General features: G+C 37.2%; 1 protein-coding gene across 1 annotated transcript in view; it reads left to right on the top strand.

The window, feature by feature from the left end:
- The window catches only part of LOC148661587 (tolloid-like protein 2), an 80,040-nt gene that overhangs the window by 51,552 nt on the left and 2,576 nt on the right, over window positions 1-25,912 (top strand). Inside the window, exons 7-20 of the mRNA XM_088635510.1 lie at window positions 2,009-2,114; window positions 4,471-4,595; window positions 11,798-11,913; window positions 12,236-12,338; window positions 15,392-15,508; window positions 17,099-17,244; window positions 18,050-18,245; window positions 18,430-18,555; window positions 19,794-19,954; window positions 20,203-20,383; window positions 22,830-22,955; window positions 23,411-23,538; window positions 24,107-24,320; window positions 24,654-24,904. Coding sequence (XP_088491636.1) covers window positions 2,009-2,114; window positions 4,471-4,595; window positions 11,798-11,913; window positions 12,236-12,338; window positions 15,392-15,508; window positions 17,099-17,244; window positions 18,050-18,245; window positions 18,430-18,555; window positions 19,794-19,954; window positions 20,203-20,383; window positions 22,830-22,955; window positions 23,411-23,538; window positions 24,107-24,320; window positions 24,654-24,904 — 2,096 coding nt within the window. The remainder of the gene's footprint in view (window positions 1-2,008; window positions 2,115-4,470; window positions 4,596-11,797; window positions 11,914-12,235; window positions 12,339-15,391; window positions 15,509-17,098; window positions 17,245-18,049; window positions 18,246-18,429; window positions 18,556-19,793; window positions 19,955-20,202; window positions 20,384-22,829; window positions 22,956-23,410; window positions 23,539-24,106; window positions 24,321-24,653; window positions 24,905-25,912) is intronic.

The raw sequence follows: 25,912 nt of genomic DNA, 5'->3' as shown, positions 1-25,912 counted from the left end.
TCATCCAATTCAGGGTCATGGGGGAACCAGAACCTATCACAACAGGCAATGCACTCAAGGCGAGGTGCACCCGGGACAAGACACCAGTCCATCACATGTCACAAACACATACATGGAAACACACAGACATGCAGAACACACCAGGGCCAGTTTTCCCGGAAGCCAACTTCCCCCTAAGTCTTTGGACTGTGGGAGGAAACCAGAGGACCCAGAGGAAACCCACGTAAACATGGGGAGAGCATATATACTCAACGCAGGAAGCACCTTGGGTCCAGAATTGCGCCCAGGGCTCCAGAGCTGCGAGACAGCTATACTTACCACTGCACCACCGTGCCACTTTAAAACTTTAAAAATATGGATGAGCTACACAGCTTTGCCATATTAAAGATATCAAAATATGGAAACTAGTAGCAAATAATGCAGGAAACTGTTACATGTGTTAATGAACACAGCTATTTACTGTATACTGGAGGTGTAGAATTGCTTTTGAAAAAGTAGTCACTTCCTGGGTCTTTTGAGGTGGTTATTATAGCCTGGCAGAGTTTTTTTTTATTTGATTTAACTTTTATCTTGTTGTCTCAAGGCCTATAAATGAGCTTTACTGCCACTTTCCTTTGCTACCTTTGCAAAAATTATGTTTTGTTTCAGAACGTCACTGTGAAGTAACTGTTAGGAGTTGGGAATAGGAAGCAGTTCCTTTACAAGGAACAGTCTGGAATGTGCTGTTAACATTTAAAATCTTTTTGTGGTCTGTTTTTTTCAGCTTGATTCTCCAAGTCATATTTTGATTCCCAGTTCTAAATTTTTGACTAAAATATTCACAGTCTAGTTTAACTTCATACTAAAAACACTATTAAAAATAAATATACCATAAGAGTTGTTGGATTTCCATGCCTCTCAGTACATTAGTTAATCATTTAAAACAAGCAGCTGAGTACATAATTCTATATTATTTATTAATTTCTGTCCCTCAAGTGAAAAGAAAACATTTTATTCTCAATAAAATCTCAAATCTATCTGTGAGGAATTAAATGACCCAAATGTTTAAAACATAAAAAATAAACTTTCTAGAACAGAAGTATTCAAAAGGCTTGATAGTTTAGCACAAGTTTGTGAAGTTTTTGAGTAAAGTTTTTACCTGTAACAGTAATAATCAGAATGTGTTCCATGAGTGGAAAAAATCCCTCGAAATGAAAAAGGATTGAGTTTGCAGTGATTTAAAAAAGCAACAGTAAGAGTTTTATTAATGTGTTAACATTTATAGCCAAAGCTTTTTCTTGGTTGTGTTGGCTGAAATTGCAGAACTGGATGAATATATTCGGAAGACAGGTTTGTAATGGGCTTTGTGGAAAGTCAGTGCTTCAGCAGTGATGGCTTCTTGGCATAGAATGACCCCCTTGTACCCCTTGAGCAGAGAAAATCCTCTGCTCACAGTTTGACGGATATTGATTTTGCTTCGTTTCAAGGGCTAAATTTGATTACGCTTTCCCAAAATAAAACCAGCTCAATAATTCAAATTGGCGAGGAGAAGGAAAGTATATGTGGCGAGGTGGAATCTCGCCTGTAGCTTTGTGTCCTCCAGCAATTAGGCATGAGGCCAGGAGCTGCATTATTGCTTTTTTTCTTGATTCCTCGCCAAGCCCTCTGAAGGTCAAATTTCCCCATTTCTCATTTACCTCACTGGGGTGGCCATTCTGTGTTTAGTTTTTCCACTGGAACACAATGTTTCATAGTCTGTTTGCATTCTATGATTTTACTGATTAATCACAAGTACTGTATTCTAGGACAGAACTAATGCTATTCTCAAAGTAAAGTGCCTTTAAGCCTAGCTATAATTTTAAAGGTTTTTAAATTTACCTTTTGTTTTGGTGCATCCATCATAGCTAAGATTATATTATGTACAATCTTGTGCCATGCGCATTTGTAGCACAAGAAATAAAACTGACCAGCAAATGAATGTATACTTCTAACCTTTGAAGCTCTCCATTAACTAAGAATCACGTCACAGGACAGGAGTACAATTTCCTGAAGATGGAACCTGGCGAAGTGAATTCTCTGGGAGAGACCTATGACTATGACAGTATAATGCACTATGCCCGGAACACCTTCTCAAGGTTGGAGTCTAAGGTTATGTCTCTTTGTTTCTTTACAATGTCTTTAAATAGTAGCCATTCCCTCCTGTATTTCTCCTGTAATTGGTTGTATTATTAGACTGAAACAGATTTTAAAAATTGCTGAAAAACATTTCAAGTATTTATACTGATAAACAGCATAAGAATAACCTTGTAATAGTTTAGCTTCATATACATGTAGATAGGATGCACTTGCATGATGTTTATAGAGAAGGATACATATGCTTCTATTTTCCCTTTCCAGTAGGTATTGAAAATGTCACTGTTTTTTTTTTCAAACCTGAAAGGATATTGAGTCATGTTTTTTTCCACATAACTCATTAAAACAGATCAAGTTTTTTTTTAGCTCTGCCTAAGAGATATATGGGGTACTAAACTGATATTCTTAGACAGGAGCCTTAAAGCAATGGTTTGTATGATTATTGTGTTTTGAAATTAGAGTCTGTAAACTTATACTCAAACAAAGTTCTTCCTAAGCCTCTGTCAACTATATATATATAAAGAAATTGCACATTAAATATTCCAGTAAATATGTATTTAAAGTTAAAAAGCCTGAGATCCTCAGAAATATTTTTAAAAGCAGAGTGGGTAAATTGAAGTTAGTAGCAGACTTTAGTAGCTCCACCAAACATTTTTCATCTACCCAAAATAATTAATTTCAGTAGATGTACTGGAGAAACAAGTATGTGCTGCATCATACTGTCCTGCCCATTAGTAAAGCATTGCAGATTTGACCATTTCTGGAGCAAAACACTGATACACTCTGTAATGCTATTTCCTCACATATCTTTACATAAATTGGTTTTGAGAATCTGCATCTTAATTGGGACATTTCTGCCTAAGGTCATGTTCATTACAAATCCAAAATGAATGGAGCTGAAAATCACACACAACACACTTTAGGATATTCAGAACTTAGGAAAGCCCAAAACAGGAAATTACTTAAAATGGAAACCAGTTCTTAGCCTTTTTGCAATTTTACCACTCCAATAAAAATAAAGCACACAGTCTAACAACACATTCGGTCTCTTTGGCTGTATTCTTCTGATCTTATCATCTCTCTGCAACGTATACTTCTCTTTGCTTGTTCCTCAGTGACAACTGTTTTGCATTCACCTCACCCTTAAAACTCTGCCTGACCAGACAATTATTGCTCCTTGCCATCCAACAGAACGTCCATACAAAGTTAAACATACAGTAAACTGTTTTCGATCCTTACATCTCCGTTATTATGATTTTAAATACTAAATTTGACAAAATGAGGGAAAGATGTCTGATGTTCTTTTTTCAGTACAATGATGCAGTCATACTTTCATTTTTAGGCACTTGAAACTTCAAACATTTTACATTTGGCAGTTTTAACAGTGACATAACCATTGGCACTGCTTCATAAAGTGTTTTATAACACTGTAAAATTGATAGAGAGTGCCCAATGCATTCTTTTGCCAACCCTGGTTTTGAAGTTGAAATGTGAGCACATGGCTTGTAAGGGTTTTTTCCTAGCCATATTTTTCTTATTTCCCCTGTTTCTTTTTTTTTAATTTTAGAATCGCCAATTCCTTTTTTAATTCGATACCTACACATTTTACAACTGTCTCAGTTTATAGCTGCAGCTTTTTTATTGCATGGGGACACAGCCATTCATATGATTCAAGCTCTTCACATCGGTGTACAGGACGTTTAGTGCAAAGCAGTGTACAGCATCTGACAGCTCACTCATGTCACTGCAAGCTTGCAGGTGCTTGACAAGTCTGTTTCTCTGAAAGCCCAAACACCTGGCCCACTAACACCCATTCTAACCCAGCAGTGCCCTGCCAGTTGTCCACTGCCAGTCCGCTGTCAGCTAGTGACATTACCCAGGTGTGAACCAGCAACAACTGCGCCATTGTACTTTGTTTTCCATTTTTAGAGTTTCATGGTTTATGCTGACCTGCTGTTGATTCATATAGAAATGGATGCCACTGGTGGTATCATCTTTATTCAGGTCTCCATTACACATTGACTGACCTGTTTAGAATTAAAATATTAATTTTACAGTACCTCTTGCTAAAAACTCCTGCTTATAATTTTTTCTGCATTGCAGTTATCAATGATAAAACTTTACTTATCAAGGTATTTATGTGTTTTGCAACAACAGCAGCTGGTACAACATCAGTTGCAGTTACTTTGCCATCTGAAGGTGCTCATGCCTTGATGGCCTGTGTTTCAAATTCCTCAGTAATTTTACTGAGGCTAAAAAAGTTTCTTTTTGATGATTCTTCTGTGTTGCTCCAGGATTAGCCAGGATCTATGTTTGTATTGCCATGTTGATTGGTTACTGCTGCTGTCTGTTTTATAGGGGTGTGTTCCTGGATACCATCCTCCCACGCAGAGATGATAATGGTGTGAGACCTCCTATTGGGCAGAGGGTTCGCCTCAGCAAGGGCGACATTGCACAGGCACGCAAACTCTACAAGTGCCCAGGTAAGCAGGATGCTACAGGAATGCTTATTTTGTATACCCGCTGGATAAATGATTATGAACCCCTGTTCAACACTGTTCCTGTGGATGATATTTCATTTGCATTGGTTCATTGGTTAGGATCACACCGACGCTACAGTATCAACAGATCGTTAAAGTGTGCATGCACAACATTTGTTAGTCTCTGTCTTTCTGTAGTTTGTTCCACTCAACATTCATCATTATTTGCAGATGTTTTCTTAACTTGAAGAAATGCTGTACACACCTAAGAGACCAGGTGCTCCTTTCCTTCCATGGTCTTTGCTACTGATACCCCCACTAGTCAAGTCCCAACAATAATAACTGTCTTGAAGCCACTCTCTTATCCTGAAACTGTTCGGTCCCAGTTTTCTTTGTTCTCTGAATTCCTGACAAAATTGTCTGATTCAACATGATTACTGTGCCTTCAGAGAAGGTTAGGAAAATCTATTCTACTTGATGAGGAGGAGGATTCCTGACATTTTGACTAGTTATTGTAGGTTATTGTAGTTATTGTAGGTAGGTATTGTAGATCAGAGTTGTGCCGAGAACCTCCTTGGTATGGAAGTCGGTATGTCTTCCTGCTTTCATTAATCAGTCATCACCTTTTTAAGCAGCACTGTGATGGCATTTTCAAGGTTGTGTGTGTTGTGTGTCTACAAAAATGGCCTTAAGAGCTTCATTTTGCCTTATCCTTCCATTACATCAGTAAGTCTGCTTGATTTGCTCTGCTTTCTTATGAAAATAATGAAAAACTCAACAATAACATTAATTGTTCAAATGTTTAGGACTGGCAATGTCAATAATTAAATCATGCAGTTCTTCAAATACCAGGAAAAGTTCTTCCTCATTAAATAGTAACTTCCTTATTTTGATACATTGTTTGGTTGTTAAAAATCTAAATATGCTTTAATTACTTTGGAATCTTGTTTAATGTCATTGATGCAACGGGTTTTTATTTTTTGTAAGTCCTGTGATTTTCTTATTTGGATCCTCTTTGTGCAAAAGTGCGGCACAACTATCACTTTTTGTATAAAAGAAAAGTATATTTTAACATGGAGAAAGCAGAAGTGTTTTTCAGTACGATGTAATGCAATGCTGTGATTGATAAAAGAAACGTTATATCCATTTACATATACAGTATGGACCTGGTTTGGAAGCAGAAGCCTAAAAGCAGTGTGCAGGTGCTCTGTTGGATGATTCAATACACTGCTGGGATCCAGTTACTTATCTTGTTTGTCAGAAGTAGACAAGCATGCATTTAGTTTTTCAAATTAATTTAAAAGTAAGTAAGATTAAATAATGATACACAAAGAATTATGCTGTGCAATATGTTCAGGTTTGGCTCATTTCACAAGGTTATGGTCTTCTACAAACAAGCATTTTTGTTGGCAAAGGACCACAATTAAAACTACGCCAGCTTAAAATCTACGGAGCTTTTAAGACAGATCATATTGTTTGTAATTCTTAATATGTTATATTGGTATAAAATGTTCCTGGTAGAAGAAGCTTTACTTAACTTTACCAATAGGACATTTTGGTGTATTTTTTTCCCACAGTTCTCTGGTTAGACACAGTGGAGCCTGGTTTATCACAGACCATTATTTTTGGTTCAGAAGAGGCCTGTTGAATGTCCTCTATCTAGTGTTAGGCCACATTGATAGGGGGATGCTGTTTGTGTTACCATGCATTTGAACTCTTCACCCTGACTTGAACTCTAATGCGTCTCTCTCACAGCTGGTGATGTGCCACCAGAATGTGAATCATTGCACTGTCAAATGATTCAGGATTAGTATTTCTTTAGACCTCCCAAGATTTATTGTTTGAGATTACATATCCAAACAGAGCCTTCACATAAAACACTTTCCTAGAAGCAGCACATTATCTGTATGTTAAGAAAAAGTGTAAAAAATACAGCAGGTGTATCAAAGTAAAATCAAATATGTTGATAGATTTTTATTTCTTGCTTGACATCTTTTGTGATGTGAGCTTTTTATGTTAATAACTATCTTTATATAAAAGGAACTCACTTGACTGTTATCGAGAGTATTAAATATACTGTTTTGCTTTTACGTCTTACTTTTACTGACTTTCCTAGCTTGCGATCAGATGCTCTGGGTGCTGTGCCATTTCTCATTTTCAAACCCATCTCCACATTATTGAAATAATAATTTACTAAGGAACAAGCTAAGTGATCCAAAGCCGGTGTCATGTAATTAAACATTTGTAAAATTAGTATTTCTCCAAAATGCCTGTTGTATGATGCATAGGTTTGCTTTATAAAAATGCGTAACGTAGCTGGTAAGGATTCCAAAGCAAAAACAATCATGCAGAAGAGGGTGTAAGGCAGTTTTTTAAAAGTGTAAAACTCTAAACTGCTTTTCCACAGAGCACTGTTTTAAAGCCATTCCTCCCCTCCCCATGACACTGGGCATGATGTCACCAGCTATGCCAGGCAGTTTTTGAGCTACCCAGCACTCAGTTGACTTCCGAAAACCCCAGCTGACCATTCAAAAAGGAAACCAGTAGCTTTTTAAAGAATCTGCTCCAAGCAAGTGCCCTGAATTCTGGGGAAGAACACTGGGATTTGCATGACAAAAGAAGCCAGATGTTTGATTTAGTAAACCTTTTGAATGAGCTGTTGTGGAGGCAGATTCTGAGAAGGTTTCAAAGTGTCACCATGGAGACAATCTTTCAAATATTGGTTTGTGTACCTTCAGGGTTTTATAATGTTTTATGAAACCATAAAACTACATACACTATGTATTTCTAATTCAATACATGGATGACATACCTGAAATTCCAGCTTTTCCTTTTTAAATGCAGAACTGTACTTGAAAGGAAGCAGAGTGCATAGCTTCTACTGGGTACAAAGTTTAATTTCTCAGCCCAGCCAAATTTCCAGTTTCTCTACTTGATCCTTTGTGTAGTGATATACTCTGGGAGGTGCAGAATGGCTGTCACACTACCTACATTATATGATTGCTGCACTTCAGGGGATGAAATGGATCACTTTCTATATGTAAAACAATTTGGGATCTCTTTTTTATAAAACACTCCTTGCATTATAAATTGAGCTGTTATTATAGAAGCTAGATCATTTTAAAAAGTTAAATATAGTTCCAAGTTCAAGTTTATATGTACATTATAGGAAGACTTTATATGAACATAATTTATAAACATCATGTACAAAGAGGTTGGAAGAGAGAACAATATTGTGCTTTATTCTTCGTAGTAATCCCTCAATTCAGATAGGCTGCTGTGCAAAACTCTGAGACACATTCTGAAGTAACGGTACATGCTTGTTGTATGCATACAGAACAGTAGTATTTTGTACTATTTTTACAACTTTGGCATTGATACAGCTTAGTTAGGACTATTAATATAAGTTATTTACCTGTGGGTCTTTAATCTGGTTTTGATCAAGATTTTGTTTTAAAAGAGATGCTCTATGAATAAATTATCATCATGTGTAAAACAATTGATCATAAGTTGAAAAGTGCAGCTTTTTTGTCTTGAAGTTTTTCAAATCAAACAGCAACTAATACAATGTACCTAACACATTGTTGTGTGCATTAATAATAATAATAATAATAATAATAATAATAATAATAATAATAATAATAATAATAGAAAGCTACCAATGCTAAGCAACATTATTAAGTACCTTTTCACAAACTCGGTTCCATAGACTTCTGATGTGGCAGCTTAGGAATTTGATTTCCAGTTCAGCGCACTGACAGTAAATTGATTTATACATGTACAGTGCCTTGCGAAAGTATTCGGCCCCCTTGAACTTTTCAACCTTTTGCCACATTTCAGGCTTCAAACATAAAGATATAAATTTTTTATTTTATGTGAAGAATCACCAACAAGTGGGACACAATTGTGAAGTGGAACGAAATCTATTGGATTTTTGAAACTTTTTTAACTAATAAAAAAATGAAAAGTGGGGCGTGCAAAATTATTCGGCCCCTTTACTTTCAGTGCAGCAAACTCACTCCAGAAGTTCAGCGAGGATCTCTGAATGATCCAATGTTGTCCTAAATGACTGATGGTGATAAATAGAATCCACCTGTGTGTAATCAAGTCTCTGTATAAATGCACCTGCTCTGTGATAGTCTCAAGGTTCTGTTGAAAGCGCAGAGAGCATCATGAAGACCAAGGAACACACCAGGCAGGTCCGTAATACTGTTGTGGAGAAGTTTAAAGCCGGATTTGGATACAAAAAGATTTCCCAAGCTTCAAACATCCCAAGGAGCACTGTGCAAGCGATCATCTTGAAATGGAAGGAGTATCAGACCACTGCAAATCTACCAAGACCTGGCCGTCCCTCTAAACTTTCAGCTCAGACAAGGAGAAGACTGATCAGAGATGCAGCCAAGAGGCCCATGATCACTCTGGATGAACTGCAGAGAACTACAGCTGAGGTGGGAGAGTCTGTCCATAGGCCAACAATCAGTCTTACACTGCACAAATCTGGCCTTTATGGAAGAGTGGCAAGAAGAAAGCCATTTCTCAAAGATATCCATAAAAAGTCTCGTCTAAAGTTTGCCACAAGCCACCTGGGAGACACCCCAAACATGTGGAAGAAGGTGCTCTGGTCAGATGAAACCAAAATCGAACTTTTTGGCCATAATGCAAAACGATATGTTTGGCGTAAAAGCAACACAGCTCATCACCCTCAACACACCATCCCCACTGTCAAACATGGTGGTGGCAGCATCATGGTTTGGGCCTGCTTTTCTTCAGCAGGGACAGGGAAGATGGTTAAAATTGAGGGGAAGATGGATGCAGCCAAATACAGGACCATTCTGGATGAAAACCTGTTGGAGTCTGCAAAAGACCTGAAACTGGGACGGAGATTTATCTTCCAACAAGACAATGATCCCAAACATACAGCAAAATCTACAAAGGAATGGTTCACAAATAAACGTATCCAGGTGTTTGAATGGCCAAGTCAAAGTCCAGACCTGAATCCAATCGAGAATCTGTGGAAAGAGCTGAAAACTGCTGTTCACAAACGCTCTCCATCCAACCTCACTGAGCTCGAGCTGTTTTGCAAGGAAGAATGGGCAAGAATTTCAGTCTCTCGATGTGCAAAACTGATAGAGACATACCCCAAGCGACTTGCAGCTGTAATCGCAGCAAAAGGTGGCTCTACAAAGTATTAACGCAAGGGGGCCGAATAATTTTGCACGCCCCACTTTTCATTTTTTTATTAGTTAAAAAAGTTTCAAAAATCCAATAGATTTCGTTCCACCTCACAATTGTGTCCCACTTGTTGGTGATTCTTCACATAAAATAAAAAATTTATATCTTTATGTTTGAAGCCTGAAATGTGGCAAAAGGTTGAAAAGTTCAAGGGGGCCGAATACTTTCGCAAGGCACTGTACAGTACGTCATCACCTTCATCTTCAACCTCTGTACTGTAGTTTTAATTATTTGCTGCTCGTTGACCAGCGGTGTGTGTAAGCCTTCATCCAACTTGTGCTTGCAAACGAGTTCATCTCTCCACCTGACAGAAAGTCTGTTTGTGTTTGGCCTTTAGCCTTATGATCCACTGCACTATTTGTTTGTGAGGTGACTCATTCTATTTTGCCATATGTGTGACTCTTTAAAATGTGTCACACACTCTTGTATGATGTCATTACTCTTGCTTCTTTTCTGTGTCTTCTTGTTATTCAGGGCATACATTTTATCATGTTTCCTTGGGTCACATGTAGTTTCTTTATTATTTTTAGGTTAAAGATCCATAAAGACTTTTTTTAAAGGCGAGATTCTACAATGGAAACTTTCTACTCTTCCAAAAGTCATGCAGCCTGAGATTTTTGTGTTATTTTTATTATATTTTGACATCTGTTTTTCAGCTGACGTCATGAATTTACTCAAATACATAAAAATAGTTTGCTGGTAGATAGAATCCATTTACTTGCATTTTCTTAGGATATGCTCACTTTAGTGGACGTTCGTTTTTAGCTAGCTACTTATAAAATATACATTTATCTATAAATACATTTTAATACATTTTACTGTAGTATAGAGAAGCGAAAATGTTTATTTGGTAGCCTTTTATTTCTTATTAGGAATGGACTGCTGAAACATAAAAGCAAAATAAGTAAAGAGCAATGCAGAAGCTTTTTTTTCCTTTTTCCTGTGTACATTTTTTAGCATTATTGAACAAGTGAGCTGTAATTGTATTGGACTTATTTTTCTACAAGGCCAAGGTTGCACAGCGGAATCTTGGGTGGATAATGAAATCTTCTCCCAGTTATTAATATTTTGAAAGGTTTTGGTCATTTGTCACACTGTGTGAAAGAAGCAGTTCAAGTCCACAGCTTCCCTTTCAAAAAAGTCTAAGTTTAAAATCACAAGAATTTATTTGGAAGAAATATATAAAATAATATATCATAAATAGCTCAAGTAATCTGTTTCATTTGAAAGCAGAAAAACCTGTCAGAAATGGAATAACAATTGTTTATTAAATGTTCCCCTACACTTGTACAGCCTTCTGTGTTCTCACTAGGCTAGAATTTCTTTGAGGGACTTTAGGCCTCTAATTGCATTCAGATTGAGCTTACTCTCAGTCACGTAAGTTCTATTTCTAGAATATATACAGTATTTGTAAATGTATAGTAATGCCTGATGATTTTTTAAACATACCTGGTTACTTCCTGATAACTAACATAACATCAGATCAGCTGTGACCTGACCTCCCAGAATAAAACGCTTTAAACACTGAAAATCTCTGATTCTGCTAGATGTTTGAAATTAATGTTAAAATTCTGTTGTATTTAGCTTTGTGCAACCTGACTTTAGGAGAATCGGAGAAAGTATCTAGTGTAATCATCCTTTCCTCCCATCATCTGACAACATTTTGAATGTGCTTCATATTGGAATCTGAGATGAATAAACTTTAGCTTTTTTTCTCAATCATCAGCATTATACCTCGCAAAATCAAAAATACAGTACATGCAAACCAGGATCAAACTTTGTGATTAGGAAGTATCAGCTCGCATTTAGATTCTTCTTACAATTCTTCCTAGTGAGTGCATTGATTCTGGTATAGTGAAGTTTGTCTGAGCAAGATGTTCCACACCGTGGAGTGGTGGTGAGATGAAAGAGCCTGTTAAAGTGAAAGACTGTTCTATAAGCAAATCTGTAATAAATCCTTGCTTGATTCTCAGCTTGTGGAGAAACTCTGCAAGATTCATCAGGGAATTTCTCAGCACCGGGATTTCCAAATGGCTACCCCTCATATTCCCATTGTGTTTGGAGGGTGTCAGTGACTCCTGGGGAAAAGGTAAGGTCTGAGTTTATTGAAAGTTACGTGAATGAGTTCACAGGTAATTTAGTTCACAGTAATTAAGGTTGCATTTCAATGGCATTGAAAGACCCCAAACAGTTAGCAAAAGAAACAGCCCATAGTATCATCCAATTTATCTGCACATCAATGCTATAGTAGTGGAAGAACAAAACTTTTTATAAATTATATTTTCTAACAGAGATAATAATAATTTCCTTATGATCATTAAAATGAATACAGTACTATGTGAATATTATTAATGATGTCTTAGTGTGTGCCTAAATATCATGGAGATTGATATTCCCACCTTGTTTTTCAGATTATTCTCAATTTCACAACCATAGATCTGTTCAAGAGCCGTCTGTGCTGGTACGATTACGTGGAAGTGCGTGATGGCTACTGGAGAAAGGCTCCTTCTTTGGGTAAGAGTGCCTGTCAGCAACTTCGTCACACAGATAAGAAAGGACAGGACCTACCGTGTGGATACTGTAGCTGACGTCTGTCCTTGATTTATTTAAATTTCAAGGTTTTTGTTGAGACATACTGTACAGTATTCTTATGTTTGAGAAAGCTCTAAGCCAAATATTGCACAACATAAAGCATTTCTAACTTTTGTTGAAAACATACAATTATTAATCTAATAAAAAGTACATGCAGACCTAGGTGTGGTTTGCTATGTTAACTGAAATCTGAAATTTGAGCATTTTTACGTATTTCTCAGTAAATGGAGCAATTTGAGACCTCTGGCAATAAAGTCAAGAAACAGATCGTTATTTTTTTAAAGCAGGAGTAGCATTTCAGTGTTTCAAGTGTAAGTTGAAGGCACTTCTGAGTTCCAAAATCATTAATACTGGAGCTGACCCCTTTTGTTTGCTTTACATCTTAAAAATGTGTTTCCAAAATTGAGATGGAAGACATTTTTCGAAACTTTTTATCTAAGTGTTACTGTATTAAGCAGGGAACATGTAGGTTAAAAAAAACGGATAGAGGTTGTGTATGCCATTGGATTTAGCTTCCCATTAAGTTTTGAGTTAGATCATACACTTAAAAAAACACACTTATCAGTAGAAAAGGACAGTATAAAAAAATAGATGTGTAATTTTCATTCATTTTCAATCATTAGCAGTCTCAAAGGGTTTTATGTAATAGCCAGAGACAAGCAGGTGAAGGATTACTGGAACAGCTACATATACTGCTGTCACAAAAATGAAGATAAAAGAATTTGAATGTTGGCAAAGCTTCTGTGGGGTTACATTGGCTCTACTTTCTCAGAATTACAACATTCTGTTAAGAAACTTTCCCTGACCTGACAATGGACTACACCTACCTCCAGGGAGCACAAAAACTCATTCAGCTGACATTAGTGAATACAGGGGTTATAAATTGCTCTGAGCCATGGTTTGTTTTCCAAAATGTCTGGACATGCTGTGCTTCCTGAGACTGAGGATGTTACAGATAAATCAATTTGTCCCATTCACACTGTTCAGCTTCAAGAGTAATATTTCTGAAGGGCTGAACTTTTGATATTTCCATAATATTGACAAAAAGACACAGATTGCCACCTTCAATATCTATGCATTTACTAATAATTTCACTTACCTTTATAAGTGGTGGTGACAATTTTAAAAAAATTAAGTTACATAATATGCTTTTTTTTTCCTCCGATTTCTGTAGTACTGAAATAAGTCTCTCTCTCACCTATGGGTTGAGCAGGGAGTTGTAGATGAGTCTGTTGGTTGGTGGTTGAGAGCAAGTGTTTCCTCTGATGCTGGCTAGTGCTCTTGTCCTTGGCAGAGATGGAAGTCCTGCAGGTGTTTTGGTTGATGTGCACCAGACCTGAACATACGATGCCCTTTCACCACATCCGATGTTGCATAATGAACACTTCAGTACTGCCAGTGTTGACATCATTGAGTACATTGGCATTTGAGCGATAATCCTCCCACATTGTACCATGGGTTTTCTGGAGGTGACAGAAGTGGTTGTGCTCCAGTATTTTCAGATGGCTTTTTTAGATCAACCAGGCATAATAGTTATGTACAAGAGCGGTAATTGCCATACCCCAATATACTGTACGAGGAGCCTTTTTTGAGTACTGATTCAGTCTTGTAAAAACAGAGGTGGAACTGACAGACCATCTGGTATAGTACAGTCCAAATTCAGTTCGGAAGGAATAAGGATTCACACCCTGTGTCTTAAATGTGTTAATCATTTTGTAATATTGCCTACTCTATTTTAAGTAAATTATAAAGAGAGAGAAGTTTTTTCTATTTATCTTGATACTGTTGCACAATTACAAAACTACCTTCAACCTGATCTGCACCGTCTATTGCAGTCTTTGTAAAACCTTAAAATTGATTATTAGAAACTGATTTCTTACAAAAGATGAGCCGATATTCCTTTTTGGATTTATGATTTATTCCATAATAGTTACCCTCACATTAAGGACTAACAAGATATCTTATTACTTGGTATATGGTGCGTTTTTTTGCTATAAAGCACAATTCAATTCTGTGATTGTCATTGCAATATAGACATTAAGTGAAGACATACTGTACATTACTTTTCTCTTAAAAAATAAGACGTTTGACAATCAGGAGGGGTTTGTCCTATGTATTTTGGTTACAAGTAAGTAATTTGTTCACAAGAGTATCTTGAACATCACGTATTGACAAATTGATCCAAGTATATCATCCACACTTTTCTTCAAACAAGCTTGTTTCAGACCACTACCACTGTTTGTACTGTATATAGAGGTGCCATTGACTCTTAGTTTTAAGTGCACTTCAACATCATTTCAATTTATGTCCTCTGGTTCGCATTTCAATGTTGATTCTGAAGTCCTTTCTGAGCTTTCTGGTTCTGAACTTTGTCAACCAATGGTTTTGATTACCTTAATTAGGTCCCCTCATAGTCATTCTCTTCTCTGTTCAAGCCTAAAAACAGTTTCTTTTATCTGTCAGTATAAGACATTTCTTTAAGCACAGCCATGCATCTTCCCTGCAGCAATATCTTTAATTCAACTAGGTGACCAAACTTTTTCACAATACTCTAAATGAAGTCTTACTAGTACATTGTACAATTTTAACTTAATGTGTCTTACTTTCACAATTATGCTTTTTAATTATAATTCCCAATGTGTTTTTATTGCACACTGCCTAACAGGTGTAAGTGATGTGTAAACATAACCTTTTTCATGGATAGTTCCCTCATGCTCTGTTTCCCCTTTATGTATGTCAAGTTATTCTGTTACTTGCATGTAATACTCTCATGTTATCTACATGGAATGTTTCCCGGTCTTGATGAAAAATACCAAATTGGTAAGTTCACAACTGTTTCAATATCATTTATACTTTCATGTAAAATAGGCCTGTGTTTTATAAATTACTTTGTACTTTCAGTATAGGGCAAACAGCAACACAGAGGTCAATTGCATATACTTAAGAGATGATTTACAGTGTTCCTGTCTTTCTAGGCAGGTTCTGTGGAGACAAAGTTCCTGAACCAATCATTTCTACTGACAGCAAGCTCTGGATTGAGTTTCGCAGTGGCAGCAACATCCTTGGTAAAGGATTCTTTGCTGTATATGAAGGTAGGCTTATGAGCAGTACGGCTGTGCTCAGCCACAGTTCCAAATGCTTATATCATCAAACTTTCTTTTTAAATATTAATCAACAAAATTAATTCCAACAGTGGTAGACTGAATTGAGATCATGGTAATTACTTATCAGTATGGGAGTCTGTATCAGTGACAAAGTTGAACTCTAGAGGGCAGCTCATCAGAAAAATGTGCTACAAAGACAATTGACTATTTTATGAATATCTAACAATTGTGGAATTTTCTGGGTCTGTGTTGGGTTTTTTTTTTGTGGTGTTCCTGGTAATGTTTCTTTTCCAATTGTGACACCAAAGCCTAGGAGACTATGCACAAAAATAATAACATCCTGTATGAATCTGATTCTACTCACACATGATGGAATTGCACATGTGGATGTAGGAGGAAAGCATATAATTCATAACAGACATAAGCAATATTAACATACAGTACTGTATACATATTCTTACCCAGACAAATCCCCACCTAATGTTACGTCTTGTCACTATGGTAAAATTCTGATCAGGAATATGTGATTCTTGTGTTGCCAACATTATACACCTCTATTTCCATCAGGGTCAGATGAGCAAAACTTTGATTGTTTGTAGCACAACAAGTGGGAGGAACGTTGTGTTTAAATGTGTCTGCATCCTGTGTTGGGGGTAGTAGGAATAGATGAGGGAAAGAAGAGGTGTTCTTGGAGGGAGTGGAAGTTATCAGAATTGTTTTAGAGACAGTTGGGGAGTTGTAGAATGGTTTTTGTGCAGAATCACTGTTGTCTGTTTTGACATCCTGCCACATCATAAAATACGCTAGTTCATTTTCACAGTGTGTCAAACTTTGTGATGGAGCAATCTAAAAAAACACAATGCCACACCAGATTTCATATACTTAAAGATTCTAATTAATAATGGTATATTTCAAGGTGTAATAACTTAATAAATTATAGGAATGAGCATTAGGTTCTTGATCCAATACATTTCACTCCAGTAATCCAACAACATCTGATTCTTTATGGAGTATTGGCCTAATTTAACGGTCTGGCTCCAAGTATAGTTTACTTGTATCTGCTAACATTTCTTTGTTGCTTTCTTTTTGTTTTTTTATCCTAATGTGATACTTCATAATTGACCATTTTATATCTGATTAGTTCTTTTTTTGGTATTAATGTTAATAATGTTCCTTTTTTAAATTATTTTTTTAATTCACTGTGATACACTCATACTCATTACCTTAAAATAGAAATTTAAAGCTAATTGTGCTTAATAATAAAGACCCTACGCACCTCATTATCAATTCACAACACACATTTCCGATCTTTTTATTGCATGGAGAAATGAAATCATTCAGCTCGTATTATTGGCTCATTATTTTCATTACTGTATATCTTACCATTTTAGCTCGTGCATGTTTAAAGCATGAATATGTTACAAAGTCATGAGAAGTAACTTCCCGTGAAAGCTGTGTTTGTACAGAGATTCATGTCATCTTATTTATAGGTACTCTTTAAGGTGGCTTATTCAGGCGAGCTTCTGGTAAGCAAATACCTATCAGAGCCATTTTGCGACTTGCGTTTTTTTTTCTCAGCTATCTGCGGAGGGGAAATTAACAAGGATGCGGGACAAATTCAGTCGCCGAACTACCCAGACGACTACCGCCCCTCAAAAGAGTGCGTCTGGAAAGTCACAGTGACCGAGGGCTATCACGTGGGGCTTGCCTTTCAAGCCTTTGAGGTATTGCTCTTCATGGACCTGCATACATCCATCATGCTGCCAGACTTGTAAGATTATCTTTAAGGACTTACAAGATTTCATATCCTTATTTTTAGACAGTATTGTTTTTTGTTAAGTGGAATGTATAGTTTTCTGTGTATTCTTTATATTATTTTTTTCTTGTTGACTGAAATTTTCTGAAATTTTGCAAATATCTATTGTAGTACTTGTTAAATCTTTTCTGTAAAACACTAACACATTGATATGATATCTCACTTTCTATGAATGCTTGTAGTGTACTGTAGATATGAAGTAATACTAAATATACAGTAGAGTAAGAAGTCTTTCTTGCTTTTGTATTGCTCTCTGTTCCATAACACAGTAGAAGAATTATTTGTGAGCAGTGTCTTACTTGTATTCCAGGCTAATCTGTACTTCATTAAAAATTAAAAATGTATGTTCACAAAAATGTAAAGTATGTTCACTCAAATTATTTTAATTTGTTTTTCAAATTAAGAGCATACAATTGCAGGATATTTTTAGATTTTTACCACAACTTGCTTTGACCTTGCAGATATTGGGAAAAGTGGGCTTTGGAAAAAAGTGAAGTAGAATCCCGGTCTTCTGATTCTAGATAGAAAATGTGAATTCTTCCTACAAACTGTGTTCTGTAGCAATGATTACAGAAAATGTTATGACTGAAAATGTATTAAATTTTATGTATACATTTGTTTTTGTTGTGTATGTTAATTGGAAATAATTGAACACTTTGCTTGTTACTTTACCTGTGTCCTGAGAGCATTGTGTTGTTCATCTTATTTTTTAGATTGAAAGGCATGACAGTTGTGCTTACGACTACCTGGAAGTCCGCGATGGAGCTTCTGAAGACAGTCCTTTGATTGGGCACTACTGTGGCCATGAAAAACCAGACGATATAAAATCCACGTCTAACAGGCTGTGGATAAAGTTTGTTTCAGACAGCTCCATCAACAAAGCAGGATTTGCTGCCAACTTTTTCAAAGGTACTATCTTAATGTTTTTGTATAAATATTCTCACTTTTAAGAGCCCTGTGATCTGCCACAGTTCACAGCTGTTGAAGTTGTCAGGACTGTGAATACTTTTCCGTGTTACAAAGCAGTATCTTGTGCAAGCGTAGAATGAACTCTTCACCAGGTGCGAGTCAGGTGATGGTTTCTGTGTTGCAGAGGTTGACGAATGCTCCAGGCCTGATAACGGGGGCTGTGAGCAGCGCTGTGTGAACACACTCGGTAGCTACAAGTGTGCTTGTGACCCCGGGTACGAATTGGCACCAGACAAGAGGAGTTGTGAGGGTATGATGCTCTTTTTCTTTTTATTGTTTTGTTTATTATTTATGTCTGTGGATTGTTTGCTAAATAAAAGCATGCTTGCAAGTATGCAAGCATACCCCAGCAGTATAATGGAGGAAACAAAGATAAGATAAGATCACTTTATTAGCCATATACAATTTCTTGCATGAGTAATTTGTCTTTCCGCATACCCCAGCTTGCTCTCCATGAGACACACAGGCACACAGATGGGGAGAGAGAAGCTTGGGGTCAGAGCACAGGGTCAGTAATTTATACGGCACCCCTGGAACAGTTGGGGTTAAGGGCCTTGCTCAGGGGCCCAACAGAGTAGGATTTCTAATGATATTATTAGTAATAATATTACATTATAATTATAATTATATATAATATATTCTAATTATATTATTAGTAATATGAGTTCAGCCACTTTTACCAAATTAAGTTTATCCTCCATGTGTCGGCGAGGAAATTATGGTGATTTATGTTTTAATTCCTAACATAAGAAAAACTGAGGGGTTTGTGAGTCTCTTCAATTCTGCATTTCTTAACATGGCTTGATTTTTGTATAAAATACTCTGAACTCAAGAAGGACAGTGAATGATCTTGTTCAACTAGATTTAGTGCTAGTTTCCAACTTCCTAGATGGAAAAGATAGCTTAGCCAAACCTCCCCTAAAATTACATTGTGCAGTAAAAATAAATATACACAGGTGGCCCACTGTGAAATGTAGTACAGAACATTATTTTTAGAATTCTTTCTAATCAATGTGTTTATTTCAAGGCTTTAAGTGATATATTTATGTTAAAATGATATTAGGATTTGCATTGCATACCATTTTATTTAAATGTCATAACACAATCAACACAATCAAACACAATCAACATTTGAAGTCCATGAAGGTTATATTTACAAAGCTACTTCTACAATATGCTCCATGTAGTTTATTCTTCCCAGAAGTGTTCAACATCTGTATGTACCTATGCATAAATAAGTTATCACAGTTTCCTGTGGTTTTGTAGTGGAAGACTTTATATATTTTTACATGCTTTGTATTAGTGACAAATGCATCTATCTCACGGAGAGAAAAAACTCAAATAAAAAAATCTTGTCAAAAAACACCAAGATTATTTTCATGTTTTGTGGTATTGTAGAGGAACAGTTGGCCTTTTTACTAAATTCAAGTACAAATATAGTGACAAATGACTACAGTTCCGTAGGTGAAATTGTTCTTGTGTTTGCAGCTGCATGTGGTGGCTTTCTTACCAAGTTGAATGGCACCATCACCAGTCCTGGCTGGCCGAAGGAATACCCCACCAATAAGAACTGTGTGTGGCAAGTGGTGGCTCCTTCCCAGTACAGGATCTCTCTACAGTTTGAGGTTTTTGAACTAGAGGGCAATGACGTGAGTATTTTTTTATGGCTTCTCCTCCGATGTTCTTGCCAAATGTGATTGGTATTTTACCTTTCCCTTACCTACAGTCGCACCCTACATATTTAAAACAAAGAATTGTTCACAAGATGCCCACAACTGCCATGGTTTTCATTGGGAATGGCCCCAAAAAACATCAACACATTAACATTCTGATGTAAACTCTATTGTGTCTCTATAAGAAAAGCATGTCTGACCATCTTTCATTTCTTGTTTTCTAGGTTTGTAAATATGATTACGTAGAAGTGCGCAGTGGACTTTCCTCCGATTCCAGGCTGCATGGAAAATACTGTGGTTTGGAAAAGCCTGAAGTCATTACATCTCAGTATAACAACATGAGAGTGGAGTTCAAGTCAGATAATACTGTCTCCAAGAAAGGGTTCAAGGCCCATTTTTTCTCTGGTATGTAAATGTGGATTGAATAACTTTGGCATTTTCCCTACAACTTCTGCCTTTCTGTGCTGATTTATCCAAGAGGACTAATTAGAATGGACAAATTCTGTGATTGTTTCCAGGGACTCCAGTGCAATATTAAACTGATGAGGTGTGATTATTTCAGTATGTTGGCCACTTTCCTCCAAGAGATTTAGTAACATCTCAGATTGTGCAGGTGTTTCAAGCTACAATCTTTTGAAAGTGTGTATGTGAGATTTACAGATCGTGATGATGGACAGGTTTCTTGAGGTTATCCCTCTAACATTTTTCAGCCAGATTACTTTTCCAGAGCAGTAAAAATGAGAGGAATTCTATGTGTCTGTGACTGATGTTGTTTGCTCTTCCCTGTTTTAACTCCCACCCAATAAAATGTCCTGCATAAAACCCAGACTGCAGATCTGTGACATTGAATGTGAGCACTTTGACTGAGATGGTATCACCAGGCACTCCATTAACACCCTTCCTCTTGGACCAGTTCCTCAAACCAGAGCATTTAGCACATCATTCTGTCCTCTTGCATGTTTTTTTGAGTATCTTGGCTTCCAGGATTTTCATTTTTAAAATAAGTGAGACTTTTATTAAACTATCTTTGTCAGAGATGGTTTTAACCTTCATGAACCTTCGTAAAAAATAAATGAATGAATGGTTGATTTGAGATTAAACAAAATGGTATTTGTTATGATTAAGCATATTTAAAATAATTTCCTTCACATCATTTTTCAAAGGTAGTAGCATCGCCTAAATATGTTTTTTATTATTGCAAATTGGATACGTTTACTTTAAGTAATATCTAAACTTATGATTGCTCTTAGAAGAAAAGTCGTTTACCTGTCCTTTTGTATAATGTAGCAGCAGTTAAAAAGTGCTTTCTATGTGGTTTTATTAAAAGTCTATTTTAGCTACCCTCGTCTCTTTGAGTTTACTACAACTTCAGAAGTAAATATTTATTGTACCTTTGACCTTAATTATGCAATTGAATAATATTTTGAAGGAAGTCATGTCTTTTGTTTCTAGGATATTATTTGGTTGCCGACTGAAAAACTGTAAGACCTGCAGGATTGCTGCTCTTTCTAAAGAGAGTTGCCAGAAACTGCTTGTAACACATGTCATTATCATGCATATCAATTAGAATAAGCTTTTCACACATCATGATTTGTAAAGATAAATGTGGAATCATTAATCTTTTAGGAACCCCTGCATAAACATGGTAAATAGAACCCCATATACCCTTCACAGATTTGAGGGACTGATTGTGTTCCATAATGTCATATCCACATGTTCCCACTCTTTGGGATCACAGCAGTCATCTATATGACAGTTGACGTTATTGAATAAAGGAACGTTTGAAATGAAAAATCAAGGTTGTTTGTAACTGTAAGCACTGCATCCTGAAATGAAGCAGTACCATGTGGACATACTGCATTTGACCTCACAAATGTTGGGCTGTGCAAAGGAGGGCTTCTACGGAGGGCTTCCTTTCAATGTGAGCTGTGACAGGAGAAGAATCCACATCACAAAACCAAAGTGAATCAGGTGGGCGAGAGTAGATGTCAGTGGCTGCACTCTGGGTGTGGCTGGCAGTGGCTGCTGTGCTGCTTGGGGAAAGGAGGCGGGAGCCCAAGGGTTTTGCTTTATTATGAAACACACTTTATGAACAGTTCTGTAGAACCGGAGAAGCTCAGGCGAGCTCAGAAGCTGGGAACGGGTGCAGTGCTTCTATTTAAAGGAATGAGCTGCTTTTTGGGCTTGTATCAATAGTGTAGTTTTTGCATTTTGTTTTATTACAAACCTCTAGGCCTTGCTGTGGTGAATACAGATCTTGCTATACGCTGACACTCTGTTATCATTCTGTGGACTGTTTTTATGCAAGCATCTCTTAAGGTTATACTTAATCTGTCCTGAAAAACCTGCTTTTCTGCATCCCAATTAATGTCTACTTGAATCCATCAAGGATGTACATTATTTAGCCTGTTGTGACCTTCTTGTTTTTAAATGACAGGGAACTCTGTAGTACAGATTCCTTGTTCCCATCCTCAGCTGTGACTGAACTATACATTCAAAGTGCCCTTCATTACTTTGTTCAGTGTGCCATTGGTCCCATTTACAGTATGGATTTCATTTTCATTCAGCATACAAATGTTAGTATTAATTTTAATTGCACAGTAAAAATAGCATCGAATTTGAACATAGCCTGTTGATTACAGACATTGTGACATTGTGCTTTTCCTTGCCCACCGTACATAACCCTATGTCTCAGAATTATTTCCTCCTCAGTGCAGTGAGATATCCAGGTCACTTTCGGATGGATATGAACAATGTGAAATGAAACAGTGTTTGTACTATGTAAGCAGGTGGAAAGCGCAGGTAAAAGGGTCATGCCAGAATTGTTATTAATGATTCTCCTGCTCTGCAGATAAGGACGAATGCTCCAAGGACAATGGTGGCTGTCAGCAGAACTGTACCAACACATTTGGGAGCTACCAGTGTCAGTGTCGAGATGGGTTTGTTCTACATGAAAATGGTCACGACTGCAAAGAAGGTAACTAATCCCATTCACTGGTGAACTTTTATTTGCTGCAGAACTAGTCAGGGGCACATTTGCCGAGTGTCTGAAACTAAATATCGTGGGAACCACAGGTGCTACATTATATCTCAGTCCTGCCAGTGAGAAGAAAGAAATAATTTGAAGTTCTGTTCCTTGTTGTTCTTTATTAACTGCCCTCATTCCTTCAGCTATTCCCATTCAATTCTTAATCTGACAGGGCAAACCAGTGCTTTAATTCGTACCATGGTTTTCTCCTGCAAAATGAGTCTGGAGGCCTTGGAGGCTTAACTGTGGGTCACCTTGGGTCACGGCTGTTTTTGGCTTCAAAATATCCAGATCCAAACTTAAAATCATATCTTGTATTGATGTTTGTTCTGCTTGGGCTTAGTGGGGAAACGACACCTAGAGCTAGGCAAGTAAATTCAATGTCTTTTGTGTCTTTTAAACAGCGGGCTGTGAGTACAAGATAACCAGTGTGGAAGGAGTGATCCGCAGCCCCAACTGGCCTGAAAAGTACCCTAGCCGCAAAGAGTGCAAGTGGGAGATTTCCTCTACAGCTGGTCACCGTGTTAAGATTGTAAGGATCTTCCTTGTATATCCAGAAAGTCACATATATGAACATACAGTATTATTACCCTGTTTCATTCTACAGAAATGGGGCATTTTCTAGTGTGCATTTCATGTGTACCCTATAGGGATGGAGTTGAACATGAAGTTGGGCGCTAATTTACAATTCAATTTGTACTATACATGTACTATTTAATTAAAACTGTCTCCTGTGTCTTGTTCCACGTGCTGGCTGTACACTTGGACTTGACAACTTTTTGAAGCCCCCCTCAATCCTAAGAATATTAATGTAAATATTGTTTTTTTTCATGAAGCCAGGAAGTTTAAGACAGGTTTAAGACAACCACAGGAAACATACCTCTCTCCTTAATTCCTAGACCTGTATAAAAATGTCAAAACATCACACTGGTTATTTCTTGAGTTTTACCAGTGTCTCTGTACTGATGATTTACCAGACATGTCTTCTTTATTTACTGGGCCTTTTCTCTCTTACAAAATGTTTCTAGGAAGAAATGGAAATCTTGGTGGAAGTGCTGATCCCTTCACTGTATTCCTTTTTCTTTGCTTGTTTGGACCAGGTGTTCAATGAATTTGAAATAGAACAGCATCAGGAATGTGCCTACGACCACCTCGAGCTGTATGATGGCCCCAACAGCAAGTCGCCAATACTTGGCCGCTTCTGTGGCAGCAAAAAGCCAGAGCCAGTCATTTCCACCTCTAACAAGATGTTCCTGCGCTTTTACTCTGATGCCTCTGTTCAAAGGAAAGGATTTAATGCAAAGCACAGCACAGGTATGGGGTAGTCTTGCTCAACGGGTGAACATTATTTTAAATGTTGGCATATGTAGAATCTGGATTTGTATGTGCCTTATACACCGCCCCACTGTATGTTGATCCTCAGTGTAAAGTTATGCACTTATGCACTATGGAAACAAGGGCATCTAAAATTGTTCTTGTAAAGTTCACTGTCCTTGTCAGAATAAGCACTTTCTTTGCAGTTCGGCTCCTTTTTTCTGAGCTCGTTCAGTTAGAAATATAATGGTGAACATACTGTATAATATGCTATCCACATCTGTTGGAGAATTTAAAACTGATTTCGCTAGTGTATTGTATTTATGTTTCTAGAATGTGGAGGCCGCTTGAAAGCAGAGATCCGAACAAATGATCTCTACTCTCATGCCCAGTTTGGGGACAACAATTATCCAAGCCAAGCTGACTGTGATTGGGTGATCATGGCTGAAGATGGGTATGGAGTAGAGCTGATCTTCCAGACATTTGAGATTGAGGAAGAGTCAGACTGTGGCTATGATTATATGGAGATCTACGATGGTTATGACAGTACAGCACCAAGGCTCGGCAGATTCTGTGGCTCAGGTGTAAGTCTTTATTCCAAATTCTTTAGTTTACATTCCTCGTTTTACATGTCACAATGTCAATGTTGTGTGTATCTAAAATCGTAGAAACCTTAGAAATCAATATTTCTGCAAGAAGTGTCTAAGTGTGCTTTAAAACTGTCCTTGTGCACTTTTTACCTTTTAGGTCACTTTGGGATTGTTTGTACATATGAAACTACGTATGAACTGCTCTGAGTGAGAGGTGCAATCTGTGTTGCATTATCAGCTAATTTGCTGCACCAACAAGCCTTCTGTCTCTTTTAGAGCTTACCATGTTGAATGCTTACGCTTTTCGGTAATTTTACTGATTTCCATGAGGGGGCACACTCTCCCTTCTCAGTCATAAATCTATTTAATTTGTGATTGTTTCTCTCACTTCTGCCAGACCTAATTAGTCAATAAACTAGGATTTGATTTGAGAAGTAACAGGAGGTCTGATTTCACCAAGACCAAGTTCTGAAGATGCACTGTGAGCTAAAAGAATTGTGGGCTGTGTAAGCCATGTGATAGTGCCTCCACTCCCAGCAAACTCGGCAAAACAGACCATGACCGTAAACTGAGTAGATCCCCCAACAGTCCAGAAATGTAGGACTATGACAGAACCTTCAGAGCCCCAGCTCCTCAGAGCAAGAATTAATCATTCACGTTCACAAAGTACAGATGCGCCCTTAGACCTAGGGTTAAAAAAACCTCCTTTGATGATGTAAACGTTCACTACAGTATATTCATGTCCAGGATCCAAGGAGTACTTGTTTTACTGCTTAAGTTTCCAAACTAGTTTTACTAGTATTTATGTATGAGAGGCATACATATAAACTGCATTGTTTCATTTTCTCTGCAAGCTGAGGGTAGAAATGCACTAGGTATTACCTACTGGCTTGGCAATGTCATTTTGTCTGCAATGCTCATGACTGGGAGATCAGAGTTCCAGATTAGATCTCATCTCTGACAAGCTGCATGAAATCCTAACTGCAGAAAAAACCTTTTATT

This window comes from Lepisosteus platostomus, chromosome 6 (genome assembly GCF_059453375.1).
Source record: "Lepisosteus platostomus isolate fLepPlt1 chromosome 6, fLepPlt1.hap1, whole genome shotgun sequence".
In the NCBI taxonomy this organism is placed as follows: Eukaryota; Metazoa; Chordata; class Actinopteri; order Semionotiformes; family Lepisosteidae; genus Lepisosteus; species Lepisosteus platostomus.
The sequence above is the reverse complement of the archived record's forward strand: the minus strand, read 5'-3'. Positions and strand labels throughout refer to the sequence as shown.